The sequence below is a fragment of the Gymnogyps californianus genome, chromosome 21, assembly GCF_018139145.2.
Source record: "Gymnogyps californianus isolate 813 chromosome 21, ASM1813914v2, whole genome shotgun sequence".
Classification (NCBI taxonomy): Eukaryota; Metazoa; Chordata; class Aves; order Accipitriformes; family Cathartidae; genus Gymnogyps; species Gymnogyps californianus.
The window spans coordinates 621,292-646,984 of record NC_059491.1 but is presented as its reverse complement, the minus strand read 5'-3'; the positions used below and the strand labels follow the sequence as shown (position 1 = coordinate 646,984).

The 25,693-nt window shown below is 65.0% G+C and overlaps 2 protein-coding genes across 7 annotated transcripts in view; one reads left to right on the top strand and one right to left on the bottom strand.

The window, feature by feature from the left end:
* The first annotated feature begins 1,021 nt into the window (after window positions 1–1,021).
* Window positions 1,022–14,005, top strand: KCNAB2 (potassium voltage-gated channel subfamily A regulatory beta subunit 2). 5 transcript variants are annotated; one of them, XM_050909624.1, is made up of 15 exons: window positions 1,022–1,098; window positions 1,439–1,480; window positions 9,377–9,420; window positions 9,795–9,832; window positions 10,034–10,113; window positions 10,594–10,638; window positions 10,759–10,803; window positions 10,876–10,919; window positions 11,035–11,121; window positions 12,303–12,388; window positions 12,587–12,707; window positions 12,855–12,949; window positions 13,141–13,261; window positions 13,342–13,430; window positions 13,916–14,005. In XM_050909624.1, the coding sequence occupies exons 1-15, from the start codon at window positions 1,022–1,024 to the stop codon at window positions 14,003–14,005; spliced, it is 1,104 nt and encodes a 367-aa protein (XP_050765581.1). The 5 variants fall into 5 exon arrangements, with proteins under 5 accessions (XP_050765581.1, XP_050765583.1, XP_050765579.1 ...); XM_050909622.1 differs by lacking the exons at window positions 1,022–1,098; window positions 1,439–1,480 and adding exons at window positions 4,940–5,160; window positions 11,435–11,479; XM_050909626.1 differs by lacking the exon at window positions 1,439–1,480.
* Window positions 14,006–16,911: 2,906 nt separating this feature from the next.
* Window positions 16,912–25,693, bottom strand: part of CHD5 (chromodomain helicase DNA binding protein 5) — a 31,005-nt gene continuing 22,223 nt past the window's right edge. The window contains exons 24-41 of one of the 2 annotated variants that reach the window (XM_050909620.1): window positions 25,501–25,673; window positions 24,601–24,775; window positions 24,020–24,106; window positions 23,459–23,547; window positions 23,127–23,260; window positions 22,610–22,754; window positions 22,034–22,193; window positions 21,790–21,869; window positions 21,538–21,667; window positions 20,866–20,955; window positions 20,318–20,455; window positions 19,959–20,067; window positions 19,622–19,754; window positions 18,916–19,111; window positions 18,428–18,591; window positions 18,215–18,329; window positions 18,043–18,093; window positions 16,912–17,742 (exon numbers count right to left, since the gene is read on the bottom strand). In XM_050909620.1, the coding sequence (XP_050765577.1) occupies window positions 18,086–18,093; window positions 18,215–18,329; window positions 18,428–18,591; window positions 18,916–19,111; window positions 19,622–19,754; window positions 19,959–20,067; window positions 20,318–20,455; window positions 20,866–20,955; window positions 21,538–21,667; window positions 21,790–21,869; window positions 22,034–22,193; window positions 22,610–22,754; window positions 23,127–23,260; window positions 23,459–23,547; window positions 24,020–24,106; window positions 24,601–24,775; window positions 25,501–25,673 (2,126 nt within the window). In that variant the 3' untranslated portion in view covers window positions 16,912–17,742; window positions 18,043–18,085. Of the gene's footprint in view, window positions 17,743–18,042; window positions 18,094–18,214; window positions 18,330–18,427; window positions 18,592–18,915; window positions 19,112–19,621; window positions 19,755–19,958; window positions 20,068–20,317; window positions 20,456–20,865; window positions 20,956–21,537; window positions 21,668–21,789; window positions 21,870–22,033; window positions 22,194–22,609; window positions 22,755–23,126; window positions 23,261–23,458; window positions 23,548–24,013; window positions 24,107–24,600; window positions 24,776–25,500; window positions 25,674–25,693 lie in introns of both variants that reach the window. The other variant, XM_050909621.1, reaches the window with a different exon arrangement.

The window sequence follows — 25,693 nt, the reverse complement described above, 5'->3', positions numbered from 1 at the left end:
CAGGCACGCCGTGCCGGCATGCAGGCAGGATGCGTGCCAGGACATGAGCACGCTGTGCAAGGCCGCGCTCCCGCTGTGCCCGGGGCAGCCGGGGAAGGAGCCCAGAGATCTCTCAGTCCCCATCCGGGGGAAGAAGCAGCTCGTGACCTGCAGCGTCAAGATGGCATTTCACGGGCCTAAAGAAAGACGGGTTACGTTTAAAAATTAGCCCCAGCTTTGCAGGGAGGTGTTGTGGTTTTCTGTGATACTGGAAACTGCTGACGATGTTGCGGGATGGGGAGCGGGAGCAGGACCACAGCTCCCTAGGGAGTCATGCCAGATGCCCCCCTGGCATGGGGATGGGGACAGGGAGGGTCAGGGGTGCCTGCTGGCGAGCCCCCCTTTCCCTCGGAGCTCCTGCACCCCGGCTCACGCAGTCACGTGCGGGCTGCGGGCAAAGCCGAGCTGTTTGCCTTTCCTTGGCTTGTCCCTCGCAGAGAGACCCGCTGGGGGCTGCTTCGGTGTTAAACACCAGCAAAACGTTGGATTTTTCAGGCCCGCGTTTCTTCACCATTTCCTGCGATGTCGTAAGGCCTCCACGGCGCCGGTCGGTGCCTCGCTGCCGCAGCTGGGTTGCCCCGTGGCATGCCCTGCTCGCCTGCCATGGGCAGCGGGGTGGGCAGCGAGGCGGGCAGCGAGGCGGGCAGCAAGCAGCCCCGCTCTGCCCTCCCCGGGAGCCCCAGAAGTTTGGGGAGAGCAACCAAGTTGGGGAGTCGGCGGCACAGGGCAGAGGTGGGACGGGTTTGGGATCGGCGGCGGGTCAGGGTGGGAGCCCCGGGGTCTGGAGCTGGCAGGGCTGCCGTGCCCTGCCTGCCACTGCCCGCGCCGCTGCCCACACCGCATGCCCATCCGGCTCGCGAGCTTCTGTGCAGGAAGTGCCGTCACGCGCGCGCCCCAAAAACCGCCGTTTCTTCCTCTTTTTTCTCTTCCCCTGTGGCAGGGGTGAGGCGGCGAGCGGCTCCGGGGAGCCCAGGCTGGCTCCATGTATCCCGAATCCACCACTGACTCCCCGGCGCGACTCTCGCTGCGGCAGACGGGCTCCCCAGGGATGATTTACAGGTAAGGGTGCGGGGCGGCGCTGGGGGGGGGATCTGCGGGGCATCACACCCGAGGCCACGGCACCCCAACACCGCCCCGGCACGCTTCGCACCAAAAACTTCCAGGACTGCAAAAAAACCAGGCAGCGGCAGCAGCGTTTTTGGGCGCTGCTGCCTGTTATGGGAAGAGCGGGTACTTTCGGGGAGCGTGCCGGTGCCCGCTGCACGGTGGCCCCCACCGCACGGCACGGGCGGGCGCCACCGACCTTTCCCGCGGCCGCCGGCTCTGCCGCTCGGTCCCGCTCCACCTTTCTAACGGGGTTTGTGGCATCTTTCTTCTTTCTCCCCTTTGCTGTCGGAAGCGCGAGGTACGGGAGCCCCAAGCGCCAGCTCCAGTTCTACAGGTAACCCAGCCCTTCCCCCTCCTCAAAATCTCCCCCCCCCCCCGGCAAGTCTCTCCGTGCGGGGCGGTCATCGCCGGGGCATCGCCGGGGCGGCACCGCGTCTCCGCCTGCTCCTGGCTTCGGCAGTGCGACCTGGGGACCCCACGCGTGTGCGGCTGGGTAGGTGGGGGGCCGTCCTCGCCGGACTCCCCAAGCAGCGGAGCGTGGCTGGAGCATGGCCGGAGGGCTACTGGGGGGCAGCCACCGCGGGGGTGCGGGGCTCGGCTCGGCTCGGCTCGGCTCGGCTCGGCTCGGCTCGGCTCGGCTCGGCTCGGCTCGGGGGGAGCATCCCGCGCCAATGCTGCGCCGGGAAAAGCCCGCTGGCTTTTCCCAAGGGCAGCTCCAGGAACCCGGCCAGCCGCTCCGCTGCTCCTTCCATTAAGAGAAGCGTCATTAAGTGGTGCAGAAGGCAACGCTTTCCCCACCACCACCGCCCTTTTACCGTCGGCACTTTTCCCCGCACGCTGTGCCAGCAGCCGCTTCGGTGCTCCCAGGGCCGCAGCAGCCCGGCGGCGCTGGACCAGGTCCGGCCTGGCTGCGATGGGGCAGGGGACGGGGGGCTGCCCCCCAAGGGAGCCGTGGCCTCCCCACTCCGTCCCTGCGCGCGGCGGGAGGAGGAGAGGCTGGCCAGCACCGGGGTGGCTCGGTGGCACCGCGAGCGTGCCTGTCCCGGCGATGTGCTGCCGCCGGCACTGCCGAGCCTGAGCCACGGTTGGCTTTTGGCTGCCAAACCGGCCAGGCTCAGCCACTCACCTGAACGGCTGGCTACGTCTGGTGCGAAAGGCTCCCGAGGCCAACAGGCAGGAACCGGCTTGCCCGTAGGCTGCCTGCAGGCAGCTGCCGCCGGTGTCTGTCACCCAGCCCCATTTCGGGGCTCCTGCCTGGAGGAGTCCGGATTTCGGTCCTGCCACAGCCCGGCTCCGACCCTGCCGCCGTGGGGAGCGCGGGAGGGCTGCATCCGCCGCAGGGGGCCGGCTCCGATGGCCCCCGGTGCCCCCGGCTGTCCCCACCGCCCCGCGTGCCGGTGGCGCAGGACCTGTTGCCGCAGGGCGAGGGTCGGCTGCGGGCGGAGGCAGCGATGCCGGCGTTGATAAAGCAGCGGCGCATCCCCGGGCTTTTAGCGAAGCGGCCATGAATAATTTAGCTCCCCTTCGCGAGGAAGAAAATCCCCTAATAGGGCTAATGGAGCGCGGCGAGAAAGCTGGGCTCTGGGGGGGCCCGGCGCAGCCGCCAATTGCTTTGGACGCCAAGCGCCGACACTCCCCTAATGCAAAAAAACCCGGCGGCCGCGCGTCTCTTATAGCTGCCCGGCCGCCCAGAGCTTTGCTGTTGCTGAGCAGCATCCCCGGCGCGCGGGTGAGTCGGGGCCGGCGGCGCGGGCGGCGAGCGGGGCCGCTGCGCGGGGTGACTCGGGATTTGGTGGCTCGGGGAGGTTTTCGTTTGGGGTTTGGGGTCTTTTCGGTTTGAGGCAGGCTGTTGGTGGCCAGCAAGTTCCCAGCTTGGCAAGCCGGGCTGGACAGACGCCTTTCCGAGCAGCTACCCTGCGCACCCGACTGTCCCCCACTTGTTGTGTCCCTGACGCACGCTAACGGTCCCCCGTCCCCCTGCAGAGCCTGTCTCCCGTCCCCATCCCCGCTTCTTCCCCGCAAAACGGCTTCTCCCGCTTGGGCACGGCGCCGCTTGGGCTTCGGCAGCTCCTGCGGCCCCCGCTGCTTCTCGTCCCTCAGGCAGCGCCAGGATTTCTGCTGACCGGCGGGCCTGCAGACAAACCCCGCTGCCTCCGTGCGCTCTCCGACGCCCGTTAACGTTGCTCAGCCGAAAATCAGGGAGGTGTCGAAATGAGGCGGCCGGTGGATTCCCGCCCCGTCCCTCAAAGCAGCCCACACCAAACCCCCGGCTCCGCTTGCTGCGGCCATTTCATCGCAGCGCGGTGAAGCTGTAGAGCAGCGGTGCAGCCGGCTCAGACCTTTCCCGGCCGCTATCGGGCGAGGGGATCCCGCCGGGGCCGGGTGCTGCGCCCATGCCCGGCGGGAGCCACCGGCACTGCCCTCATTAAAACCGCCGGCCGCGGAGAAGGGCTGGTGCCAGCGGTGCCGGCTCCGGACTCCGGCTTCGAGGCGCGGCAGGAAGAGGAGGCTGGTGGCCAGGGTTCGGTCTGGCTTTGCCGCGGTAGAGGGGTGCCCTTTCCACATCTCCCTGGGTTCCCAAGCCCTTGCTGCGGAGCAGGAGGAGCGCGGGAGGGTCTCCGGCGGCACTGGGTGCTGCAGGAGCTCCCCGGGGTTTCGGTCACCCCTTGCCAGCTGCCGCTCCGTATCTTCTGGCTTTTCTTCTTCTTTTTTCTGGAGGTCACACCTCAGTGGGAAAGCGCCCTTTGCTTTTGGCTCCTGCTACCATAAATTTGAGCTTCGCAGGGAAAGACAAAACCACCGGCTGAAGCCCGGCAGGAGCCTGATGCCGGCGCAGCGCCGGCACGGTGCACTCCCAGCAGCCGCTTCGGCACCAGCGCCACAGTTTTGGCCCCGGTCCCTGCTCCTTCTTTCAGACACTGAGTGCGAGGGATGCTGCGGAGAGCGGCAGGGAAATCGATGCCGGTGCCACCGCCGGTGAGATCCCAGCCGTAGAGGCGGCGAGCACCTCCAGCGTGTGAGGAGCCCGCTCTGCGGCAGGCTATTTTCAGCAGCCCGCACCGGCTCGGAGGTCGCTGCCGCGGTTGCGGGGAAGGTGTTGGCTGGCGGCGCAAGTTGCGGCAGTCTGCTGCAGGCACCGCAGCCACCGGCGAGCGCCCAGCGCCCACAGCCCCTCTGCGGATGCCCACCCTACCCGGGGAGCCCTGCGGGGACACCTTTCCCGTCCTGACCTCTCCCGCCCGCCGGCACGCGGTGCCGGATTCTCACCGGCGGCGCTTGTGCCACTGCTCGCCCCGCCCCAGCCGGCTCCCGGGGCCCACCGCGTCCCTCGCGGGGATGCAAACCAGTGGCAGCCCAGCTGGTGCGAGCTGGGAGGCAGCACGGCCGGGACACGTGCCGGGCTGCAGCAGCTCGCCGGGCTCGGGGCGGCCATGGCAGGCACCCGCTGCAGCCCCCGCCGCGGGCAGCGCCGCGTCCCTTCCCTGCCGCGCTGCTGCCCTGCCGCCCTCTCCCTTCCTTTGCTCTTCGGCTCCCCTGCCAAGGCTTTACTCCGCTGAAGCGACTGGCTTTGCCAGGGTCCCTGCTCTCCCCTCCCCGTGCCGCAGACCCGCCGTGGGCCCTTGCAAGGGCGGGAGCAACCACTCCGGCATCGCGGCGCGGGCGCGGGCAGGGCTCCTCCATGAGCGGTGGCAGAGCCCGGCGTCGCGGCGGGGCGCTTTCCCAGCTCTCTCCGTAGCATCGGTGAGCGGGCGGCGGCGGGGCCGGCCCGCAGAGCCCGGACTCGGGCGGCGGGATGCTCTCCATGACGTACAGCGAGAGCCTGCGCAGCGTGGCCAGCCGGCACCCCCCCGAGTGGGGGCTGCCGCCGGCCCCCCGGCCGGCGGATGGGCTGGAGCTGCGGCGGCTGCGGGACGTGCGGGCGGCAGCGCGGGCGAAGACGCTGGAGGAGTTCCTGCGGATGCACGGGCTCTCCCTGGCCGACAGCACCGCCCGCGCCACCGGCATGAAGTACAGGTAAGGCAGCGCCGGGGTGGCGAACGCGGCGAGGGCCGAGCGCGCCCGGCCCGAGATGTGGGGACAGAGCAGGGGATGCTGCTTAGCGCTGGTTTTACACCTCATCGGGGAAGAGCCCGGCTTTCACCGGTTTCCCTGTGCCGCGCCGAGGTCGGGAGGAGCCAGCGCCCTCGGCACGAAAGGCGATGGATCTCGCGCGGCGTGTGCGGGAGAGGCTGCAGCAGGGCAGCGCCGCTGCCTCTTGCTCGCTCGACGATCTTCGATCTTCTCGCTCGATTTGCCCTTTTGCTGTTGGGAAGCGGCAAGTGCAAGCACACGCCGCACTTTTCAAGAGCAGGCGGTTGGAGCAAGCAGCCACAGAAACGCTTTATCCCTCTGACGAGCGGCCATTGCAGAGCTGCTGCTCCAGGAATTCTGCGTGGGGGTCCCGGGCGCGGCGCGAGGCGTCTCAGGTTTTCAGCCGACTTTCGTCCTTCCCGTTACCCGCCCGTGCCGGGGAGGACGCGCCGGGCAGCCGGAGCCGTCGGCCGCGGCTCCTCTGAGGGCACGTGGCCGGTTTTCCCAGCGCGTCCCTTCCCGCTCTCCCGCAGCGTCGCCGGTGGGGCGATGGGGCGCGGGGCCGGGCACCCCCAATAACCCAGTTCAGGCTCGGGCCGGGGGCACCGGGGCTGGGGACGGCGGCCATTCCCCCCTGTGCCCCTAGCCCCCCCCCCCCCCCCCGCTGCAGCGAAGCCCCGGGGGCCGGCGGCTCTGCCGCGCCGTGCCGTGCCGCGCCGCGGGTCAGGTTCCCCTCCGCTCACAATAACAGAGGTAACATTTACACGGTGGCAAGAGCCCATCTAATATTCATGGGGCGGTTATTTATTGATGGGGAGAGGCTGGCACGGGCACCCCCAGCCACGCTCCTGCCCGCTGCCCCCAAAACCTCTGGGGTTTCTCCTGCTCCGGGGGAGCTGCCCATTGCTGCCGGGTGCCCCCCGCCCCGGGGCCAGAGCCGGAGCCGGCGCCGGCGGGATTACCCGGCTAAGGAGCTTTGCGGCAGAGGCAAGCGGAGGAGATTACAAGCTTTCTCATTAGGTCGGGGCCGACCGTGCGTGATTTCCCCCGCAAGTCAAGCCCCGGCCCCGCTCCTTGCGCCTTACCCGGGGTGGGCACGGCCGGTGCGGGCAGCCGGCACGCGGCCCTGGCCGCAAAACGGTGCTGTAGCACGGCCGGCTTGCGTCCCTCCTTCGGCAGGAGATGCTGGGCTGGGTTTCGCCTCGATCCGCTTAGCTCGCGCTGGGCAAAATTTGGGGGACGCGCCGCTGGGGCTGCGGCCCTGAGGAGGGGGCGACCAGCTTCGGCAAACCGCCGGGCTCTGCCCCCAGGATTTTTGGGGGGAGAGATTCTGCCGGGAGATTTTTGTTTCGGACTCGTGTCCGCCCGAGAGGAGGGATGCTGTGCGGCCGGAGGGAACCGAGCGGCCCCTTCGCCCCCGGGGCCTCAGCCCCCCCCTCCCCAGACCCACCGCACCCCAAACCAGGCCTGGGCTGGAAGCGTTGCCGGCGGGGGATGCTCGGCGCGGCGCGGGGGGTGCCTTCGGGGGGCACCGGCAGCGACGCTCCCCTTCCTGCCCCCCACCTGCCCGGGCGCCGCTGGCTCGCTTCCTGAGCTCATCAAATATTGAGGGCAAGGAGGGCTGACGGGAGCCGGCTCCGTGCCCGCCGCCTCGCAGCCCCCCGCCGTCACGTTGGCGGAGCGGCGGCGCGCGGGCGCGCGGGAGGAGCTCCCCGCCTCGCCCGGGGCGCCGGCTAAATTTAGGCAGCTGGCACGGCTGCCCGCCGGAGCAGCATGCAGGTCTCCTTTGTGTGCTCCGAGCACAGCATCAAGAGCCGGAGCGCGGAGGACCGGCTGAACCGGCAGAATGCCGGCAGCCCCAGCCTCGGTACCCGCGGCAAGTTCCGAGCGGTGGCCATGGTGGCCCGCAGCCTGGGGCAGCTCTCGGTGCAGAACGCCCCCTCCTCCAGCGAGTCCAGCGTCAAGCAGCCGGGGATGAAATACCGGTAGGAGACGGGCGCGCTGCTCGGGCAGGCAGGTTTGCCGCCTGCTCGGCTGCTTTCTCGGTTCCTCACCGAGACGTGGGCGGCTGCGGGGGGGGTCTGGGGGGGCCGGGTGTGCTGCACTCCCCTAATCCCCGCCTCGCGTCCCGCTCCGTAGGTTTCTCGGTGCTAAAAGTGCTGACCGTGCGCCTCCGTCGCCTTCCTCACTGTTTGCTCCTGTCCCCTCTCGGGGCGGCTTTGATCCAGCCTCACGTAAAACCAGCGGGATGGGGGGGGAGGAAGGAACCCAAAAATTTGGGGTAGGATTAGTAGCATCCAAGCCGGGCAGGCTGCCGAGCCGAGGGGGGGGGTCTAAGAGTCGCGGCACACTTTAATCCACGGGCTGCCATGGCATCGTTACGGCGCTGCCGGAGACTCGCCGCCCTGTGAAGCGTGCACGGAGCCGTAAATCCAGATTCAGCCCTCGGCTGCCCGCAGTGGGTCTGGAAACGAAGGGCGGCATGTGCACGTTGTGCCCCCCCCCCTCACCCCGGCCAGCACCCACTGGGTTAATGCGCTCCACGGCACTGGAGCGAGCGCTGGGGGCTTCCCCCCCCCCCAAGATGAGCATGCACCCAGGCGCGGGGCTGGGGGTCCCCCGGGGCCGAGCGTGCGCGCCGCGGTCCAGCTGACAGCCGCTGCGTGCCCCCGCTGCGGCCCAGATGTGACCGGCGTTGGGCTGCAAAGCGCATCAGGCCGGCAGAGCGCGGGGATGAGTCCGGCCGTCACCCACCATCATCGTCCAAATCAGCCGAGGGGTCCCGGCCGGCCCCGGCCGGCTCTCCAACACCAAACCCTTGCGGCAGCGGCGCTGGGGCCACGCGCGGTGGCATCCTCCGGGCTCGGTGCTCACACCCCGCGGTTGCATCCCCATCCAGAGGAGGAGCGCACCGGGGGCCACCCTCTCCCAGGCAGTGGGTGACCGGCTCAGGGGCCCCCGCCGGCGGCTGCGGGGGGGGACGGTGGCGCGGGGGGCTGCTTGGCCTCCCCCAGTATCTGCCAGTGGCTCTGTTTGGCAGCCGGTCAACACGCTTTCAGGCAGGAGAGCCAGGAGTGGCGATGCGCTGCCGGTGCCCACCCGTCCAGGAGGACCCCGGTGATGCCCCTGCAGCCGGGACGGGGCTGGTGCCATCCTCTACCCACCGCAACCCCCCATCATGTGGGCTTGAGCCGCCGCCGCCGCCGCTGCCCCACGGCCACGGCCTCTCCAGCCGCAAAACGCTCTAAAAATAACGCAGGGTTGGGGAGGGAGTGCCCGCGCCTCCAGATGTTGGGCAATAACGCGGCGGCGCGGAAGGAAGATGCCCCGACTCGGCTCAGCCCAAGCCGTCGGACCGCGGCTGCTCCCTGCCCAGCTCCCCGTGCCCATGGCGGCGATGCCGGCGGTGGCGGTGACTCCCGGTTGCTACGCGACACCCGCGCGGGCGAGCTGCCACGGCTCACCTACACTTTATTTATTTTAACGCTCGTTTCTCGAGCCTTTGTCATTTTCAACGAGAAACTGGCTCTCCATCACCGTGGCGAAGGCGTCTGCCTGCCCAGCCCCCTTCCCGAAAGCTGTTCTCCGGCTCCTCGTGCCGGCCAAATCTTCAGGGGTGCTCCGTTCCTCCGCGATGCCGCTCCACTCCCAAGCACCCTCTCCCTGTGCGAGCCCCGTGCTCCCTGCGCCGCAGAGAATGGGCACAGCTCGTGCCACGTGTGGGATGCTCCGGGCCTGACCGCCGGGGTGTCCGCCTCCCCCTGCTCCTGCCCCGGTCCCCTGTGCCGGCGGCACCGTCGGGGCAGCCGGACACCCCGGCCTGGTCACGGGGAGCCACTTTAACGAGGTCACTGCCCGCTGCCGCTCTCAGTTACCCTGCCGGGCACGGCAATTATTTTGCCTGCGGGAAACAGCATCACTGCGCCGGTGCTGGCCGTGCCGCCAGCGAGCCGTGGCATGCCCGGCCTGGGATGACGTTTTAATTGGTTGTGGGGGGACCCTCGCTGCGGGACCGTCCCAGGCAGGGATGGGGACGGGGACCAGGGACCACCACCACACCTCCCAGCCCATGCGGACGGCGCGCTCGGTGGCACGCGGGTGCACGAGCCGGCGTTTTGGGGCTTTCTGGCGGCTTTCCTAACAGCTCTCTGTCTTCCAGGAACCTCGGGAAGTCGGGGCTGCGCGTGTCCTGCCTGGGCCTGGGTAAGTGCCAGGGTTCGCCGGGGCCCCTCGGCGGCTCCTCCGTCCCGCGGCTGCTGCCGGCGCTCCCCGGCGAGGCCGGCGCTCGCCTGCTCGGGCGATGCTTTGCAAAGGGAAGGAAAGGGTTGTCCTCCGGCCCGGCAGCGGTTTTGAGACGCAGCCTACAAGTTGTCAAATTATTTACTCTTTTTCTCTTTCGACGTGATAGGAGGCGACCGGGCTATGCCGGGAGCGCCGTGCCGCACGCGGCGGGGCCAACTGTGGCCGCCGCGTGCCGGGGCTGTGCCAGGGGAGCCAGGGTGGGCGGCCGGGGGCTCGAGGCGGCGGCGTTCGGTGCTCACCGCATTCACTGCGTGTGCACCCTCTCTCCTCCGCAGGGACGTGGGTGACTTTTGGAGGGCAGATCACAGATGAGGTAAGGATCGCGCCCCCTCGCCCCGTCCCTCCCCGGCCTTTCCCGAGCGAAGCAGGGAACGGATGGGGCCGGCACAGCCACGGGTGCTGGTTTCGGTGCATGCGACGTGCCGGAGCTCACCAGCGCTGACGAGCGCGTGCGCCTCGGCGCTCTGGCTCTCGGCCACCCCCTTCGCTGACCCTCCCCGCTCTCCCCTCGCAGATGGCAGAGCAGCTGATGACTTTAGCCTACGACAACGGCATTAATCTCTTCGACACGGCAGAAGTCTACGCTGCCGGCAAGTAGGTACCCCACTTCGGCAGCGGCACAAGGGGCCTCACCCTGCGCCCCAACCTCCGGCACCTCCGAACTGCGGCGGCGCTGGGAGCCTCCCGGGTTTGCTGGCCGCAAAGCAGCTGCCGGGATGGAAGCTTGCTCGCCGGGGGGTGATGGCTCGTGCGGTCCCGCGCTGCCTGCGGCTGCCTGTGCCACGCGGCTGTAGCCGTGCACCCTCTCCAGCATGGCGAGCCATGGCTGTGCCTGGGGCACGGTGGCCCGGAGGCATCGCAGCGTGCCCACGCGCCCGCTTAAAAATAACGAGCTCACGCATCGGGGAGCAGCTCGGCTCTGCGCGCTGCAGCTGGAGGGGGAAACGGCATCCCCGCGGCCACCGCGTTTGCCTCTTAGTCTGCCGGGGACCAGGGCCGTCCCTGCCGGCTGCCACCACTCCCCGGGGCCGCAGCAGCCGGGGCGCCGGCGGCTGATGTCCCCTTCTCTTGTAGGGCCGAGGTGGTGCTGGGGAACATCATCAAGAAGAAAGGGTGGAGGTAAGCCGGACTTCATTCTTGTGCGGCAAAGCCGTCACCGTGGTGCCGATGGGCTGGGGAAAGCTGGCAGAGCACGGCGCGCGGGGCTTTGCGGGTGACTCTCTCTCTTTCTCCCTGCAGACGGTCCAGCCTGGTGATCACTACCAAAATCTTCTGGGGAGGAAAGTAGGTAGCGTGCCCACCCCACGGCAGAGCGGCCAGAGCGTGCCAGGCTCTCACCCACCTTTCCTTTTCCAGGGCCGAGACAGAGAGGGGACTGTCCCGAAAGCACATCATAGAAGGTAGGGATGCTCGCCAGGCACTGCCAGCCTCGGCGCCAGGCTGTGCCTGCACCGGCTGCCTCGCCGGCTGGCGGCGCAGAGCCTGGCACGCCTGACGGTCCCGTCGGTGCGGCAGGTCTGAAGGCGTCGCTGGAGCGGCTGCAGCTGGAGTACGTGGATGTGGTGTTCGCCAACCGGCCCGACCCCAACACGCCGATGGAAGGTGGGTGCCACGCCGCGGTGCCGCGCTCCTCCCCGCCGCCTTTGGTTGCCGTCGCAGTTGGTTTGCACCAGGCTTTTATCTAAAGGGCGTTTTCCCTTCCCGAGCAGAAACCGCTTCTCCGCCGCCACCGTCAGCCCGCGCCGCGGTTAAGCCTCTGCCGCCCCCAGCCCGGCACCGGGACCCGCCTCGGGCCGCGGCAGGGGCGGGTTGGCAGCGCGGCAGCGGGTCGCTGCCCCCACCCCGGCGAGCCGCTCGCTCGGCTCCGCCAACAGCGGCCGACTCCGCTCTCTCTGAATTTCTCTTTTATCACCAGGGGACCCATTTAGTTCCTCCAAGTCCAGGACTTTCATCGTAGAAGGTACTCCCTGCCCGCACTCTGCCCGCCGGCCGCTGCCTGCGTCCCGGCGGCGTTTCCCGGGGCAGAACCCCTCTCCTCTCTGATTTCCAGCCCTTTCCCTCCCGCCCCGAGCAAACCCCGCCATAAAATGCACAGGCAGCAGCAGCGCAACAGAAACACCCCCCGCCCCTTCAGACCATCTCGCAGTTATCGGGGTAAACAGCAAAGAGGCTCCCCAGCCTCGCCGGGGTCCTCGCCACGGGGCACCCTTTGCAGCTGTGCCGGGGACCGCGGCAGGGTCCCTCCTCGCCGGGGCAGCTGCGAGCACGCCGGGGCGCACGCTGCGGTGCCGGCCAGGCGAGCCTCGCGCCCCTCGCTCTCCCCGCTGCCCGCCTTTGGCTGCAGGAGCGTGCCTTGGCTTGGCCCCGGTCCGCATGGCTCAGGGCCCGCTCCCCCCGAGACCCCCGCGCCCCTCGCACAGGGTCCGGCCTTCCCTCCCTCTCCTGCGTTTCGGGACACAGGTGATGCTTCAGGTCCCTCCGCCCGCAGCAGCGCCGGTGCTGGTACCCCGCGGGGCGTGGGGCCCGTGCCAGGAGCCTCGGGCTGCTCTCTGTGCCGGGAGAGTCCCGGCATTGCCGGCAGCATGGTCCCCGGCATGTCCCGAGCGGCTGCTCCCTCGATCCCCGTCCTGCTCCTCTGAAAGCATCCTCCGGACACAGCCTGGCTCCTGCCTTGGCGTTGGGGAGCGGGATGCTCCCCAGCCGTCGGCATGGCGCAAGCCCCCTTGTGCCGGCGCGGCGCCCCGCTAACCCCCGCCTGCCGCTCTCCCCTTCCCTCCCGGCAGAGACGGTGCGAGCCATGACCCACGTCATCAACCAGGGGATGGCCATGTACTGGGGGACCTCGCGCTGGAGCTCCATGGAGATCATGGTAGGGGCCCGGGGGCGGCCACGGCGGAGCAGCCCCGGTGCTGCCGGTGACGCTGATTTAATGAGACAGCAGCTGTCGGGAACCAAGCGCTTGCCGATGCGCTTGAGCCTTAATTATTTTTCAGGGCGGCTGCTCGGGGGGCACGGGGGGCTCGGCGGGGGGCTCGGCGGGGCGCTGACGGTCCCGGCTCTTTGGCAGGAGGCGTACTCGGTGGCCCGGCAGTTCAACCTGATCCCGCCGATCTGCGAGCAGGCCGAGTACCACATGTTCCAGCGGGAGAAGGTGGAGGTGCAGCTCCCCGAGCTCTTCCACAAGATAGGTATGGCAGCGGGGGTCCCATCCCAGCCCCCCCAAAGCACGGTGCTCCCCAAAGCCCGGCGCTGCCGCGGCCAGGCGGGGCACGGCGCGTGTCCCCGGGGGAGCTGGGGAGCGGCAGCGTCACCCCCCGGCTCTGCTCTGCCCCCAGGCGTCGGAGCCATGACCTGGTCCCCGCTGGCCTGCGGCATCGTCTCGGGGAAGTACGACGGGGGGATCCCCCCCTACTCCCGCGCCTCGCTGAAGGTGAGCCTGGCCGGGGCCGGGGGGGCCGCGATGGGATGGGCAGAGCCGGGGGAGCGGGGCCAGGGGCGTCGCAAGGTCCCCGCGGGAGCAGGAGGTCCAGGAGCCGCCACCCGGGGAGTTCGGGGACGCCCTGCCTGTGCGAGGTCCCGGCCCACCCCGATCCCACCGTGACACCCCCTCCCGCCCCCCAGGGATACCAGTGGCTGAAGGACAAGATCCTGAGCGAGGAAGGCCGGCGGCAGCAGGCGAAGCTGAAGGAGCTGCAGGCCATCGCCGAGCGCCTGGGCTGCACCCTGCCCCAGCTCGCCATCGGTAAGGGGCCGGGGGGGCCGGGGGGGGGACACCGGGGGCGGCCAGGCCGCGCTCAGGCTCTGCTCTCCCTCCTCCCCCAGCCTGGTGCCTGCGCAACGAGGGCGTCAGCTCCGTCTTGCTGGGTGCCTCCAACGCCGACCAGCTGATGGAGAACATCGGAGCAATACAGGTCAGCGCTCGCCGCCTCGTCGGCACGCCGGCAACGCGCGCCGGGGGAGGCTTCGCCGCGGGGAAGCGAGCAGACCCTGCTCCTCGCCGGGCTTTAACGGGGCAGCGCCTGCCTGCGCGTGCTTTGCTGCTGCCGTGCTGCAACGCACGCTCCTGCAACGCTCGCTGCTGCAACGCTCGCTGCTGCAACGCGCTGTGCAGGGAAAGGAGGTTGCAAACCTGGCTCGAAACAAAAATTATGGGTTTTGATTGATCCGAAGCTGAGCGGCAGAGATGAGGCTCTGCCAGGCGGAGAAGGCAGAGGATGAGCCCGGCGTAGGCTTTCCATAACTGGGTCGCCTGGCCAGCAAGCTGGGGCTTGTAGCAGCAAGGTGGCGGGGTGGAGGCGGTGAGCGCGGCACGGCTGCGTGCCGCCGCCGGCTGCATCCTCCCGCATGCACCCGTGGCACGATCCCGACTCCCAACGGCGTCCCCCGTCCCCCGCAGGTCCTTCCGAAGCTGTCGTCTTCCATCGTCCACGAGATCGATAGCATCCTGGGCAACAAACCCTACAGCAAGAAGGACTACAGATCCTAAGCGCGCGCAGAAGCGCGCCGCCCGCCGCGCAGCCCTCGCCGCCCGTTCGCTTGCTTACGCTTTGTTGGAGCAAAGTGGAGAGTGTGGTTTGCACCGCGAGCCCGACGCGCCGCGAGCACCGAGAGCCAGCGCTCCCGCCCGCGCTGCCCGGGACCATCCTACCGCTTCCACCCGACGCGGCTCTGGAGCGCAGGGACGGCCGCCGGCGGGGAGCACCCCAGGGCGAGCCCCGAGCTGCCCGGCCGCGCTGCCCGCAGCCGGAGCCGCCGCGGGCGCCGCCGGCGCGGGGAGCCCGTTGCATGCGTCGCTCCCGTCCCTCGCGTTGCGGGAGGCGGCGGGCGCGGGGGCGCGAGCGGGTGCTGTACGCCCACGAGGCCGACAACACGAAGCTGTTCCCCAGCCTGCGCCCCGGCCCCTCGCCTCTGCCCTGCCTGCGTCGTGCCGGCGCCGGCGCCGGGGGGGCTGCGGTCCCGCGGGAGTACCTGCTCCCGGGGCGGGGGGCGGTGGCGGGGAGGGGGTGCCCCTGCGGGGGGGGCGGGCGGGTGGGTGGGTGCTCCCGGGGTGCCCAGGGCTCAGCACCCAGCTGGGCTCTGCTGCGGGGAGGGGGGGGGGGCAAGCGTGTGAGCGCGCGTGTACGCAGACACACACACATACGCGTAGGGATGTATATATATACACACACGTCTGCTTGCACGTTTTGCACACCTGGGTGCACGCATCTCTAAGCAGCTGCGTAGATCTAACACGCTACCTACACGTACCTTTAGCTAGATTCACATATAGATGCATCTATGTGTGCACACACATACATAAATTACAAGCGTGTATATACATATACATCTACAGCTGCATATATAGATGTAGATCTCTACCTATATCTCTATAGTTATACCACTCTTTATAGATATCCATACCTATTGATATATAGAGATATATGTATGTATATATTCACACATCTATGAAAATTGCATATATAACATGTATACACACAAATGTAGATGTGTATTTGTGTATATACAGACATATATATCTATATAGCTATATATTTATATCCATATACGTAGATATATAGACGTGTACATATCCATGTAAATATATTGATACAGCTACACATGTGTTTGTATGTATATATATGCACACATGAAATTACAAAGATATATACATAAATGTGTGTATATGCAGATATATGTGCAGATATATCTATATAAATACCTAGCTATATAAATACATACATCTATACCTCTATATATAAACATATGCCTATATATAGACATGGACATACACACATTTGTAATTTAGATATAGCTCTAGATGCCTCTCTCTCTGTCTCTGTGTGGAAACACACATCTCTGCCCATACCTATAGATATCTATATCCACATATATATGCACACACATAACTATAAAAATTACAACATGATGTACAAAACTAGCTCTATGCATAGACATGTATATATGTACGTGTGTGTGTGTGTGTTTATCCACTCTCTGTGTAGCCACAGCTATACTTAGATCCCTGCCATCAATGTGTGTGTGTCTGCGTGTATGTATAGAAATATGGGGCAGGTACGTGTGTGCGTGGATGTGTAGAAATCCGGGGGGGGGGGGGGATGTATATACACCCGCAGGCACGCACGCAGTCTCTGACAAAACACATTAAGACGGCCACAGCGCTGTACGTATGGGCTTGGGGGGTCTGCGCGCACACGCGCTCCCGCTGGGGTGAGTTGTGTGTCTCTATACCCACACACCTTTATCTATATATCTAGCTATAGAACTACGTAGCTGTTTGTATGCATATATAAACATATATATACTCATATATATGTATGAAATCACAAATATATATATGTGTATCTGTGTATACACACATATGTATACTATATATGTGTAGCTATATCTATACATCTTTATCTGTATCTATTTATATCTACACTTATGTATAAATATATGAAAATTACAAATACGTGTGTGTCTGTATATACACACAGATCTATATACCTATATATCCGTACAGAGATATAGATATGTAGATATAAATATATCTACATATGTACATGTGTGTATATATAAATTACAAATATATATTTATGTGTGTATATATAGATACATGTATGTGTATATACACCTATGTAAATACAGATCTATACATCCATACTTATGTATATAGATCTATGCCTATCTACCCATACCTATGCCCATATATACACACACCCCTATATATTTACTTACAAATGTACGTAAGCATATATATACACATGAACACACACGTTAAAATTACATTATATACCCTCACTTATAAAAATAAACAGGTGTGTATATATGTACACATCCGCATAGAGCTGTACCTAAATACCTATACCTTTAGCTATACCTATGTATCAATACCTATTTATATCTATGTACGCTTATATCAAGATACGTATGCACACACATACCTCTAAAAATTACCATTCTACATATATCTACACGTGTGTATCCATATAGATACATACACATCTCCATATACCTGTGGAGGTATATACATACATACGTATGTACATTGTGTAGCCATATATACACCTATGTACGTGCATATGCCAACCATATAACAATTACACTATATATCTACATATATGGACATGCAGACACATATGGATGTGGGGGGGTGCAGGAAGAGCGTGCGGGGAGCCGGGGCTGGGGGCAGCTCCGCGCCCCCCGCGGACAGACCCCGCGTCTGCACACGCGTGTGTGTGTGTCCGTGTGCGTGTGTGCATGCACACACGTGTGTAAGCAGGGCGGTGCGGGGGCCGTGACCGCAGCCGGCGCCCCCCCGGGCCCACCCCGTCGCCGCCAGTGCCCCCCGCCGTGGGCCCCCCGCCCTCGCCCCCCGGCCGCTCGCCCCCGCCAGGCTCCCGCTGCATCCTTCCGAAAGGATTTATTAAAACACAGAGAACAGAAACCGGGACACACGGAGGACGAAGTGAATGCGGGGGCGTCGCTCACAGCTGCCGTCAGCCTCCGGCGAGAGGCCGCCACCGCGGCGCAGCCGGTGTCACCACGCTCGCGGGCGTCCCCGTCCCGGCTCCGGCCGTCCCTTCCCTCCCGTCCGCGTCGCCTCCGCCCGTGTGCCCCAAGCCTGGCACGCCCGGACCCCCAGCCTCGCCACGGCCCCGCTGCCGGGACAGCGCCAGGCTCCCCGCGGCAGCGCTGGCGCACGCCGATGCTCCCGCCGGGACTGGGCCAGGCAGGCTCCGGCAGCGGGCAGGCAGGCTCCGGCAGCGGGGCTGGCAGCAGGCATGCACTTGCTCAAACACCACGAGGACGCAGAAATGGACCGTACAGGGAAGCGCGGGAGCGGGAGCCGGCTCGGCCCCGGACGGGCGCCCTGGCGCAGCCGGCCGGGAAGCGGGGCGCCCGCCGGCCTCCCCTCACACGTGCCAAGAAAACCAGACAGAAACACGGCGACTCTGGCTCCCTTCTCAGCTCAGCCCACCCGGCCCAGACAAACTCTTCAAGTCTTCAATAAGAAAGTGCAAAAAATGTACACGGAAACGAAACCCCCGTCCCAGCCGCTCCAGCCACGGCGGGGGTCGCATCGCTTGAAGCACACTTGAAGCGGGAGCGGGAGAGCCCGGCAGCGCCGGCGGCAGCTTCGTCTTCCACGCAGGCACCGCCGCCGCCGCGCTTCCCCCGCCCTTCCTCCGGCGACAGGGCGGCTTTCGGCTGGGGGGGCCGGGGAGCGGCCCCCGGGGGCTGCTGCAAGGAGAGGGGGGAGAGCTGCCCGTCAGCCGGGCTCCGGACCCTCCCCGTGCCAAGCAAGGGGCAGGGGGAGCGTGCCGACCCCCCCGGGCAGGGGCAGCCAGCCCGAGGGCTTCGGGAAGGATCCTGCCCCTGCTCCCGCCTCCGCTGCCGGTACCCGCCGCGGTCGCTCGAGCCAGAGGCCGCATCCGGACACCGGCACTCGGGGAGGCAGCTCGGAGCGGAGCCCTCGTACGGCCCCCCGCCCCCGCGAGGCCCCGGCGAAGGAAACGGGGAGAGCGGGGAGCGCAGCCTTACCTCAGCTGGAAACGGGAGCTGCGGAGGAAAATCGTGGGAACGGCTAAATATCTGTGACGAGAGAGAGGAAACGCCTTGCTTGCCCGCCGTCCTTTGGCGATGCTCCTGGCCCACTCAAATCCGCCCCCGGAATTTCTCTGCCCGGGAGCGCCCGCTCGAAATCCCGACCTACCGGTCACGTACGGTCCCAGAGGCATCTGACTGTAGTTGACAATCCCGCCCGGCCCGGGACCTCGGAAATTTGGCCCGAAGTTGTTGTTGTACATCTGGGAGGAGCCGAAGGATCCCTGGGGAGGTAAGGAGGGAGAAGAGCCGCCGACCTGCCGCCCCGGCCCCACCGCCGCCGCCACCCCCGGCGAGGGGCTCCGGCCCCGGCCCCGCTGACCTGCTGGACGGCGGGGTCCCCCCCGCGGGTGGCCAGGCGGCTGAGGATGCTCCGCTCGGACATCTGCAGCCGGGCGGCCACGGGCGGGATGCGGGACAGCATGGAGGGCAGGCGCGTCACGTCGGCCTTCATGTCGCTCAGCAGCTCCTCGAGCTGGTTCAGCACTGCGAGCAGAGCGAGGCGGCGCTCAGGCCGGGGGGGAACGCTCGCCGGACCCCCGGCAGCGGCAGGAGCGGCCCCGGCATCCCAGCCCCAGGGACTGGCGAGCTCCGGCAGCCGGGAGCCGATGGCAAAGAGCGCTGCGGACCAGCGTGCCGCTCTCCGGTGCCCTCGCCGGCAAAGCGAGCCGGGGAGGAGCAGGCAGCTCCTGGCCAAGGGAACGCGAGCCGGGGACGACCTCCCGGCTGGATCTCGCCACGGTCAGGGTGGCAAACCCTTCCCGGCTCCCCCCGGGGCAGGCTCCCCCCCCCGCCTCTGCCGGCACGCACCCTTGTGCAGGACGGCGTTCGCGGGCTTGTTCCCAGCCAGGGACTCTTTGGAGAGATGCTGGTGGCTCTCGGCAAGGCACTCCACTTCAGCCAGACGGGCGTTCAATGCCATGGCCGGGTGACTGGGGTCTTGGGTCATGTTGAGGTACGCAGCCCTCCGCAGCTGCTCCTCGATCACCAGGGCCTGCTCCAGCAACTGGGAGGTACAGGAGGCGAAGGATTCAGGACCAGACCCTGCTCCAGTGTAAACCAGTACCGCTCCGCAGGCTCCAGCTGCCCACACTGTTCACGCCAGCAGAGCCTCTGCCCTGCCGTGCTCCCCGCTGGCCTCACTCCCAAAAACTCCGGGGGGAACAGGCTTAGCCCTTCTGTTTTCTTATCCCCTTCAGACACCGAGCATCCCAGAAAGGGATGCGGGCAGCGTTTCCACAGCATCGCACGTGCCGGGAGCGGGCAGAGCACCCAGCCTGGCCCACTCGCAGAGAGGAGCCCAGGGCAGCCAGCCCCGTCCCGTGCACCGCGCTGCAGAGCCTGTGAGCGCCCCGAGACCAAGCCCCGGCTGCCTGCTCTCCTCCTGCGACCAGGAGCCCCTCGCAAAGCCCGCGACCGCTCCCAGAAGGCGCTGGCGGGCTCCCCCACGGCTTTGGGGCGCCGCTCTGGTCCCCCCTGCCGGTAAGGACTCACCAGCCCTGGACCTGCAACTCGCCTTGAACCGCCGGGCGAGGAACTTGTTCTTCATCTCGAGGTAGTTCCCCTTATGTATCTCCGACTTGAACGGCTCATTCAGGATCACGTAGCGCGGGTCGTTCTGGATGTCCTGCCAGCGGGCGTAGCCGTGACTGGTGCGGAGGGAGCGTCAAGGGAAGCACCGGCCGGCCGACAGCATGCCCACCGCCCCGCAGCGACACCGCGTCGCCAAACCCCCTCCCTGCTCGTCGCCGCACCGTCACCCCAGCTCCCGCGCCCCGCGGAGGCCTCCCTCGCCTCGCCGCCTCCCTGCCACCCGCCGGCGGGAAGCACGCTCCCGCCGAGTCAAAGGGTACGTGACAATTCCTGCCAACAGCCAGTAGTCGTGTCGGCGGTGCCAGATGTCGTAGATCTTGCCGGAGGAGATGGCAGCCCTTTCCTCGTTCTGCCACAGCGTGTGCAGCTCTGCGGAAGCAGAAGCGAGACGGCCCGGTCAGGCAGCGGGGCTGCCGGGGACATCGCAGAGCGCGTCAGGCAGGGCGAGCGATGAAATCTCCCGGGCGGCCGTGGGCACAGCGCAAAACCGAGACAGCCTGCAGCGACGCGAGCACCATCCCGTCCGCAGCCTCTTTACTCGGCTCGCCTCTCGCGCAGCTTCAGAGCTGCTGTGCAGAAGCCGTGCAGGAGCGGCCGACGCCTCGCCTCTTGCTCTTACCTGTGAAGCCACCGTCGGCAATGTTGAACATGAATCGGAAGTTCATGTTTCTGTCATCCTTCTTTCCATCCTCCTCTTCCTCTTTGTCACCGTTTTGCTGAGCCTCGCTTTGCTCCTTCTCCTCCGCCTTGGCGTCCTCTGCTCGTCAAACACAAGAAATCGCGCCTGTCTAATCGTCCTCTGCTGAAAGACCGACCGGCGTCATCCTTGCCCCATCAGCTGCCAGAGGAACTCCCTGCTAAAGTCACTCCACTGTTGGAAAAGCCCCCAGCCCGCTCCCCGCTCCACAGCGGCCGACCACCTGCCTCTTCCGGCAGCTCCCGCTGTTTGCACGGCAAGTCCGGGCAGCGCTCACCGTAACGGCGTCTCGTTCCCGCTCGTGGCTCCCGAGCGTCACCAGAAGGCAAGCACCAGCCGCTGCGGGTGCTGACGGTCGTCCTCGCCATCACCCCGCAGACACGCTCCCTCGCCCCTGCGCCAGGCACCTGCCTTGCCTTGGAGACCCTTCGCACCGCTTCTCGCCCCCCCAGTGCCTCCCAGTGCCTCACCTGGTTTGACTTCTTTGTCCTCCCCTTTCCCTGGGCTGCTGTTCAACTCCGGCTTCTCCAAAGGCTTCTCTTTCTCTTGAATCCCCTCATCTGCAGAAGGGAAGGGGACTATGAGAAAAGCTTGATGTGCAAAACACTCTTCAGGGAAGAACACCTTACTCGTCCGGATAGACTCTCCCTTTTAGGGTAAAGTGATTACATTGTTTGTACGTTCGAGGCATTTGAAAAGCTTCTAACAGAATATTCTTCTGCATTTTATCAAGAAAACGTATTTAGTTTTCCCTCTTCCTTGAGACAGCTGGAGGAACATATCGCTAGGAACAGAAAATGCCCCCCAAAGTGAGCCCTTCTCATAATCTGCAACCTGGAGCTGTTGTTTTTTCAGGAATTGCTACAGGATCTCACGACATTCACGTTTCCCACTGTGATGTGGAGAAGAGAAAGACCCAAGCAAGGTGTGAGCGCTGGAGCCTCCCACCTCAGAGGGAAAGCTTGCCCGTCAGCAGCGCCAGCGCATGCGAGGCTGGTAGGGTGCACACCCTGGTGCTGTAGAACTTCTCCAGCGCAAATGGATGCCGCTGCTGGGTGCCACAGCCCCACCGAAGCCCCAGCCGTGGCTGAGAGGGGAGCCCAGGCACGGGGATCGTGTTCATTCGAGCCACAGAGACTCACCTTTCACCAGGGGCTCGGGAGAAGGCTCAGCCTTTTCACTCTCCTCTTGCTTCTCTTCCCTCGGTTTCTCCTTGCTGTCGCAGCTTTCTGGGTGCTCTTCGCTTTCCACCTTCTCGGCACTCGCAGGCACCTTAACGTAAAGCGCCCGCACCAGATCAGCCCAGCCTTGCCCCTTCCTCGGGGAGCGCTCCGAGTTTCCGGGCAGGCCACGAGAAGGCCTGCCGGAGGAGATGCTGAAAGAAGCCAGCCTACCTGGCTGTCAGACACCTTCCTGGACTTCTGCTCCGCTTGGTCCTTCTCCTCCTGGAACCCGAGCTGTGTTTCTATTTTGTCTGTAGCAACAGCAAAGCAAGGAAGCTACTGAACGGGGCCCCCGAGGGCCGCGCACGCTACCAGGTTAGGCAGACACCTGCGAGACCTCCTGGCGTCTTGGCCCACCTCCCTTCCCAAGCCAGACCAAAGCCACGATCCCCCGGACGCCCGCAGGCAGGCCTACCCGCAAGGGCCACAGGTCCCGCGTGCATATGCGCCGGGCTGGCCGGGATGGGGGTGTTGGGGTCTGAAGACACGATCTCGCTGGACTTCTTGCTCTCCGGGCCCTCGAGAATCAGATCTGGGGTGCTGTACTTCCCATTGACATGCTCGAACTCCTGGACCTGGGGCAGAGGCACACCATCGAGTCAAACACAGCAGAGACGTTTCCAGCCCGGCGCTGCAGAGCCGGCACGTTCAGGCTGCTTCACCCACAGATTCACGAAGTGGCCGGATCGCTACCCCCACCCTGCCAGGGACATCTGACACTGGAGCTCTGAGACCCAGCAAGTCTCCAGCGTGAGTTCTCTTTTCTGCCAGCCAGACTACTAAATACCTGCTCGTCCCCATGTCCCTCCCAGGGAAAGAAGCGGCAGGGTTTGGAAGGCAGTTTGCGTTACCGTCACCTATCCGCTTATGACAAAAACAAGCCTGGGAGATTCAGTAGGGGATCCCTGGCGAGAGGCCTTCAGCAGCCAACGAAACCCCCAAGTCTCCAGAACATACCTGAAACGGCACGTTTAAAATTTTACTCACCCACCTTCTTCCTTACTAGTGACATGACTCCTATCCGAGTCAGCACGTGCTGGCGTGACAGCCCTTCCCGGGGAACACCGTCCGCAAAGGTTTCGGCACCGTCTGCCCCAGGTTCGCACAAATGTCTCATGAAGAGAGAGACGTACGCCCTGCGGAAGGAAAACCAGACCTCAGTCCAGCTTGGCCCACGGACCCCCGGCTGAGCCAAGCGCCCACACCGTCTGCTTTCACCCGTGGGCGAGGGCAGAGTCTCACGCCCAGGCTAAGACGTAGCCTATCACAAAGAGAACGACAGCAGCCCTCCCAAACGAACCAGGCCTTGCCTCCCCAAAAAGAAACCACGGTGGGGGTGTGCAGGCACCTGGGCTACTGCTCCCCAGCCCTGGGGAGCACGGCAGAGATGGCGACAGGGCAAGACAACAGGGCGATCAGAGCTCGCCCCGAATACAAGAGCGAAGCGCTCGCTGCGATCAGCCGGAGCCCAGGACAGACCTCGCCCTGCCTGCCCGGCACCCCCGTACCTGAACTCCTTCTCACTCTTCCCTCGCAGATCCCGGACCAGCCAGTGAGAGTTGAAGGCGTCCTGGGGCGGCATGCCCCAGCGCATGATAGCGTTCAGGAAAGCCTTGCGCTGGCGGGCGTTGAAGCCGAGAACCTGCAGGCAGCGGAGGTGTTGCCGGGATCACGACGCGGCCTCGGAAGCGCGCGGCTTCTCGCAGCCTCGCGGCTGTTACAGGCGTGCTGGACCAGGACTGATGCGCCGGCGACTCGGCACGGAGTAGTCCGGCCCGCGAGCCCAGGGCAGCCCTGGCACAACCGCATCGGTCGTGCTCTGGCTGAGGCTGACACTCACCTCGATATTCCCCCCAACTCTTGCCAGCAAAGGAGGGAGAGGCTTGTCCCGGTCGCTCTTCAGCTGTCTCCGGGATTGTCTTCTGCCACCTAGAGTCAAGCAGCCTCAGAGATGGGTGGGCCCAGGCAGCGAGGAAGGACAGCCAAAGTGCTCACGTGCCCCAAGATTCCTGCACTGCCTCCCGACGGGAGCAGAACCCGGGCAGAGCAGCAGCCCAGGCTGCAGGGTCCCTTCCACCCATCCCGCCGGACCCCCCGAGCCGGGGCACTCTTCTGCCCTTCCCAGGCAAGGGGGTACCATGCCCGTTCCTCCCGCGGTCCCCATCCTTCCACTGCGAGGACCAGAGCAAGACCCCGCAGCGGCCAGTGAAGGAAACAGCCGGTTGCCTTCCCTGCCCTGGGAATCTCCTCACCTGGCAGGCAAGCGGGGATACCTCCCCCTGAATGGAGGCCCAGAAGCACGCCAGTCCCTCCAACCCAGATGCTTCTGCTGCGCCCGAGGGCCAGGGCTTCCCGCAGAGCAAAATCCCGTGGAGTATCAAACGCATTAACTCACTCTGACCTTCTGGCCTCTCTTCAAAGTCTTCATCCTCGTCCTCGGAGCCAATGGAGTACTCCGACTGGTTGTCGGAGAGCTCGTCCTGCCACTCTGCAGACCGCAAGGGAGGCCAGGTTAGAGGAGCGCCCGAGCAGCGGGACCCTGCCCGGGAGGGACACGCCGGAGAGGCGAGAGCCTGCCCGCAGGTGCGACTGGCATCTGCTGCCGGGCAGCGAGAGGGGAGGCACAGCAAGCAGGGAATCACATTCTCAGGTTTTCCAAAATCAGTGCTCTCCTATACAGGAAAAACCCAATTTGAAATATTGTGCCCACAGTCACGTTTCTCCTAAATTCTTCCAGCAAAAACAGAGTTTACGGGCCAAAAGAGAAAAAGAAAAAATCTTTGAAGAATTTCTATGCTGGAAAGTTCAGGAATCTGGGAAGTACGGAGCCACGCAGTCTACCAAACTGCAGAGAAACACCAGGCAACAACTCAGCCAGTACGCCCATCAGGGAACCTGATGCTGTGCAGCTCTTCAGAGCCAGCCCGCAGGGCCTGCTGCCTGCCCCGAGCCCAGCCGGGAGCCGAGCGGCCGCAGCCGTACCTTGGTCCTCCTGCGAGGCGTCGTTGTAGTTGACCTGCTTGCGGATTCTCTTCCCTTTCCCCAAGTTCCTGGCCAGATCTTCCTGCTGCTGCTCATAGTGGTGCCGCAGCAGCTTCTCCCAGTAGTCGGGGTCCACATTCTCCTCTTGCTTGATGATCTCACGCTCCACCTCCTCCTGCAAAGCGAGAGACAAGAGGCTGGAGATCGGGCAGCCGCAGACCTGCCCGCATCGCCCCGCTGCCTGTCCTCTAACGGTACTCCAGGGAGAGAGGGAGGGAGGGCACCGAGCCACGGGCTGGAATTTGGCTCCTGGGTCTTTGCCCAAACGTAGCGACCTCGGCGCAAGGTTGTCGAAGGGCTGAGACAACCTCCCACCCAGAAAGAGCTCCTCCGAAGGCTGCCATCCATCCCGCCCTGCAGTGCCCGCGCTCACATCGAGGGAAAAGCTGCAGATCTGCAGAGACCTCCCAGAACAGCAGCCTACTACCGGCTTCGTCAACAGATGAAGGAAATAAGGCAGTCAGCTGCTGGGAAAACGAACGACAGCAGCGCGGTACGTAAGCAGCACCATGCCCGTTCCCAGTCTGCAGGGGAAGGGCCTTCAGAAGAAGGCGCCTACGGACGCTTTGATCGAAAGGAGGTCCTGCGCCAAGAGGGACAGAGCCCGGCCGGCAGTGTGGGCTGCACAGGACAACGACCACTGTGCTTCCTCTGCCTGCGGCCGGTCCCATCAGCCCTGGGACCCCCAGGTCCGGAACAGCGTACAGCAGTCGTAGACAGAGAGCAGGGAGGAGTGCCGGCCCGCACCGAAACACTTGCGAGAACAGGAAAGGGAGCGGAAGAGACCCCGGGGGACGTACAAAGAGGTGCGATTGTAAGACAGGATACTAATCACTTTACCACACCGTCCTCTTCTCTCACAACATACTGGGCCACTTTAAAGGAGCTGAGATACTCGTTCATGTTCTGCAGCTCCGTGTCATCAGTCGCGTCCTGGTTTCGGTCCAGAAGCTTAGAGATGGCAGCGTCGTCGTAGTGGATCACGCTGCTGTCATCCACGTCCTTATTGTCACCTGGAGAGCAAAGCGAGGGG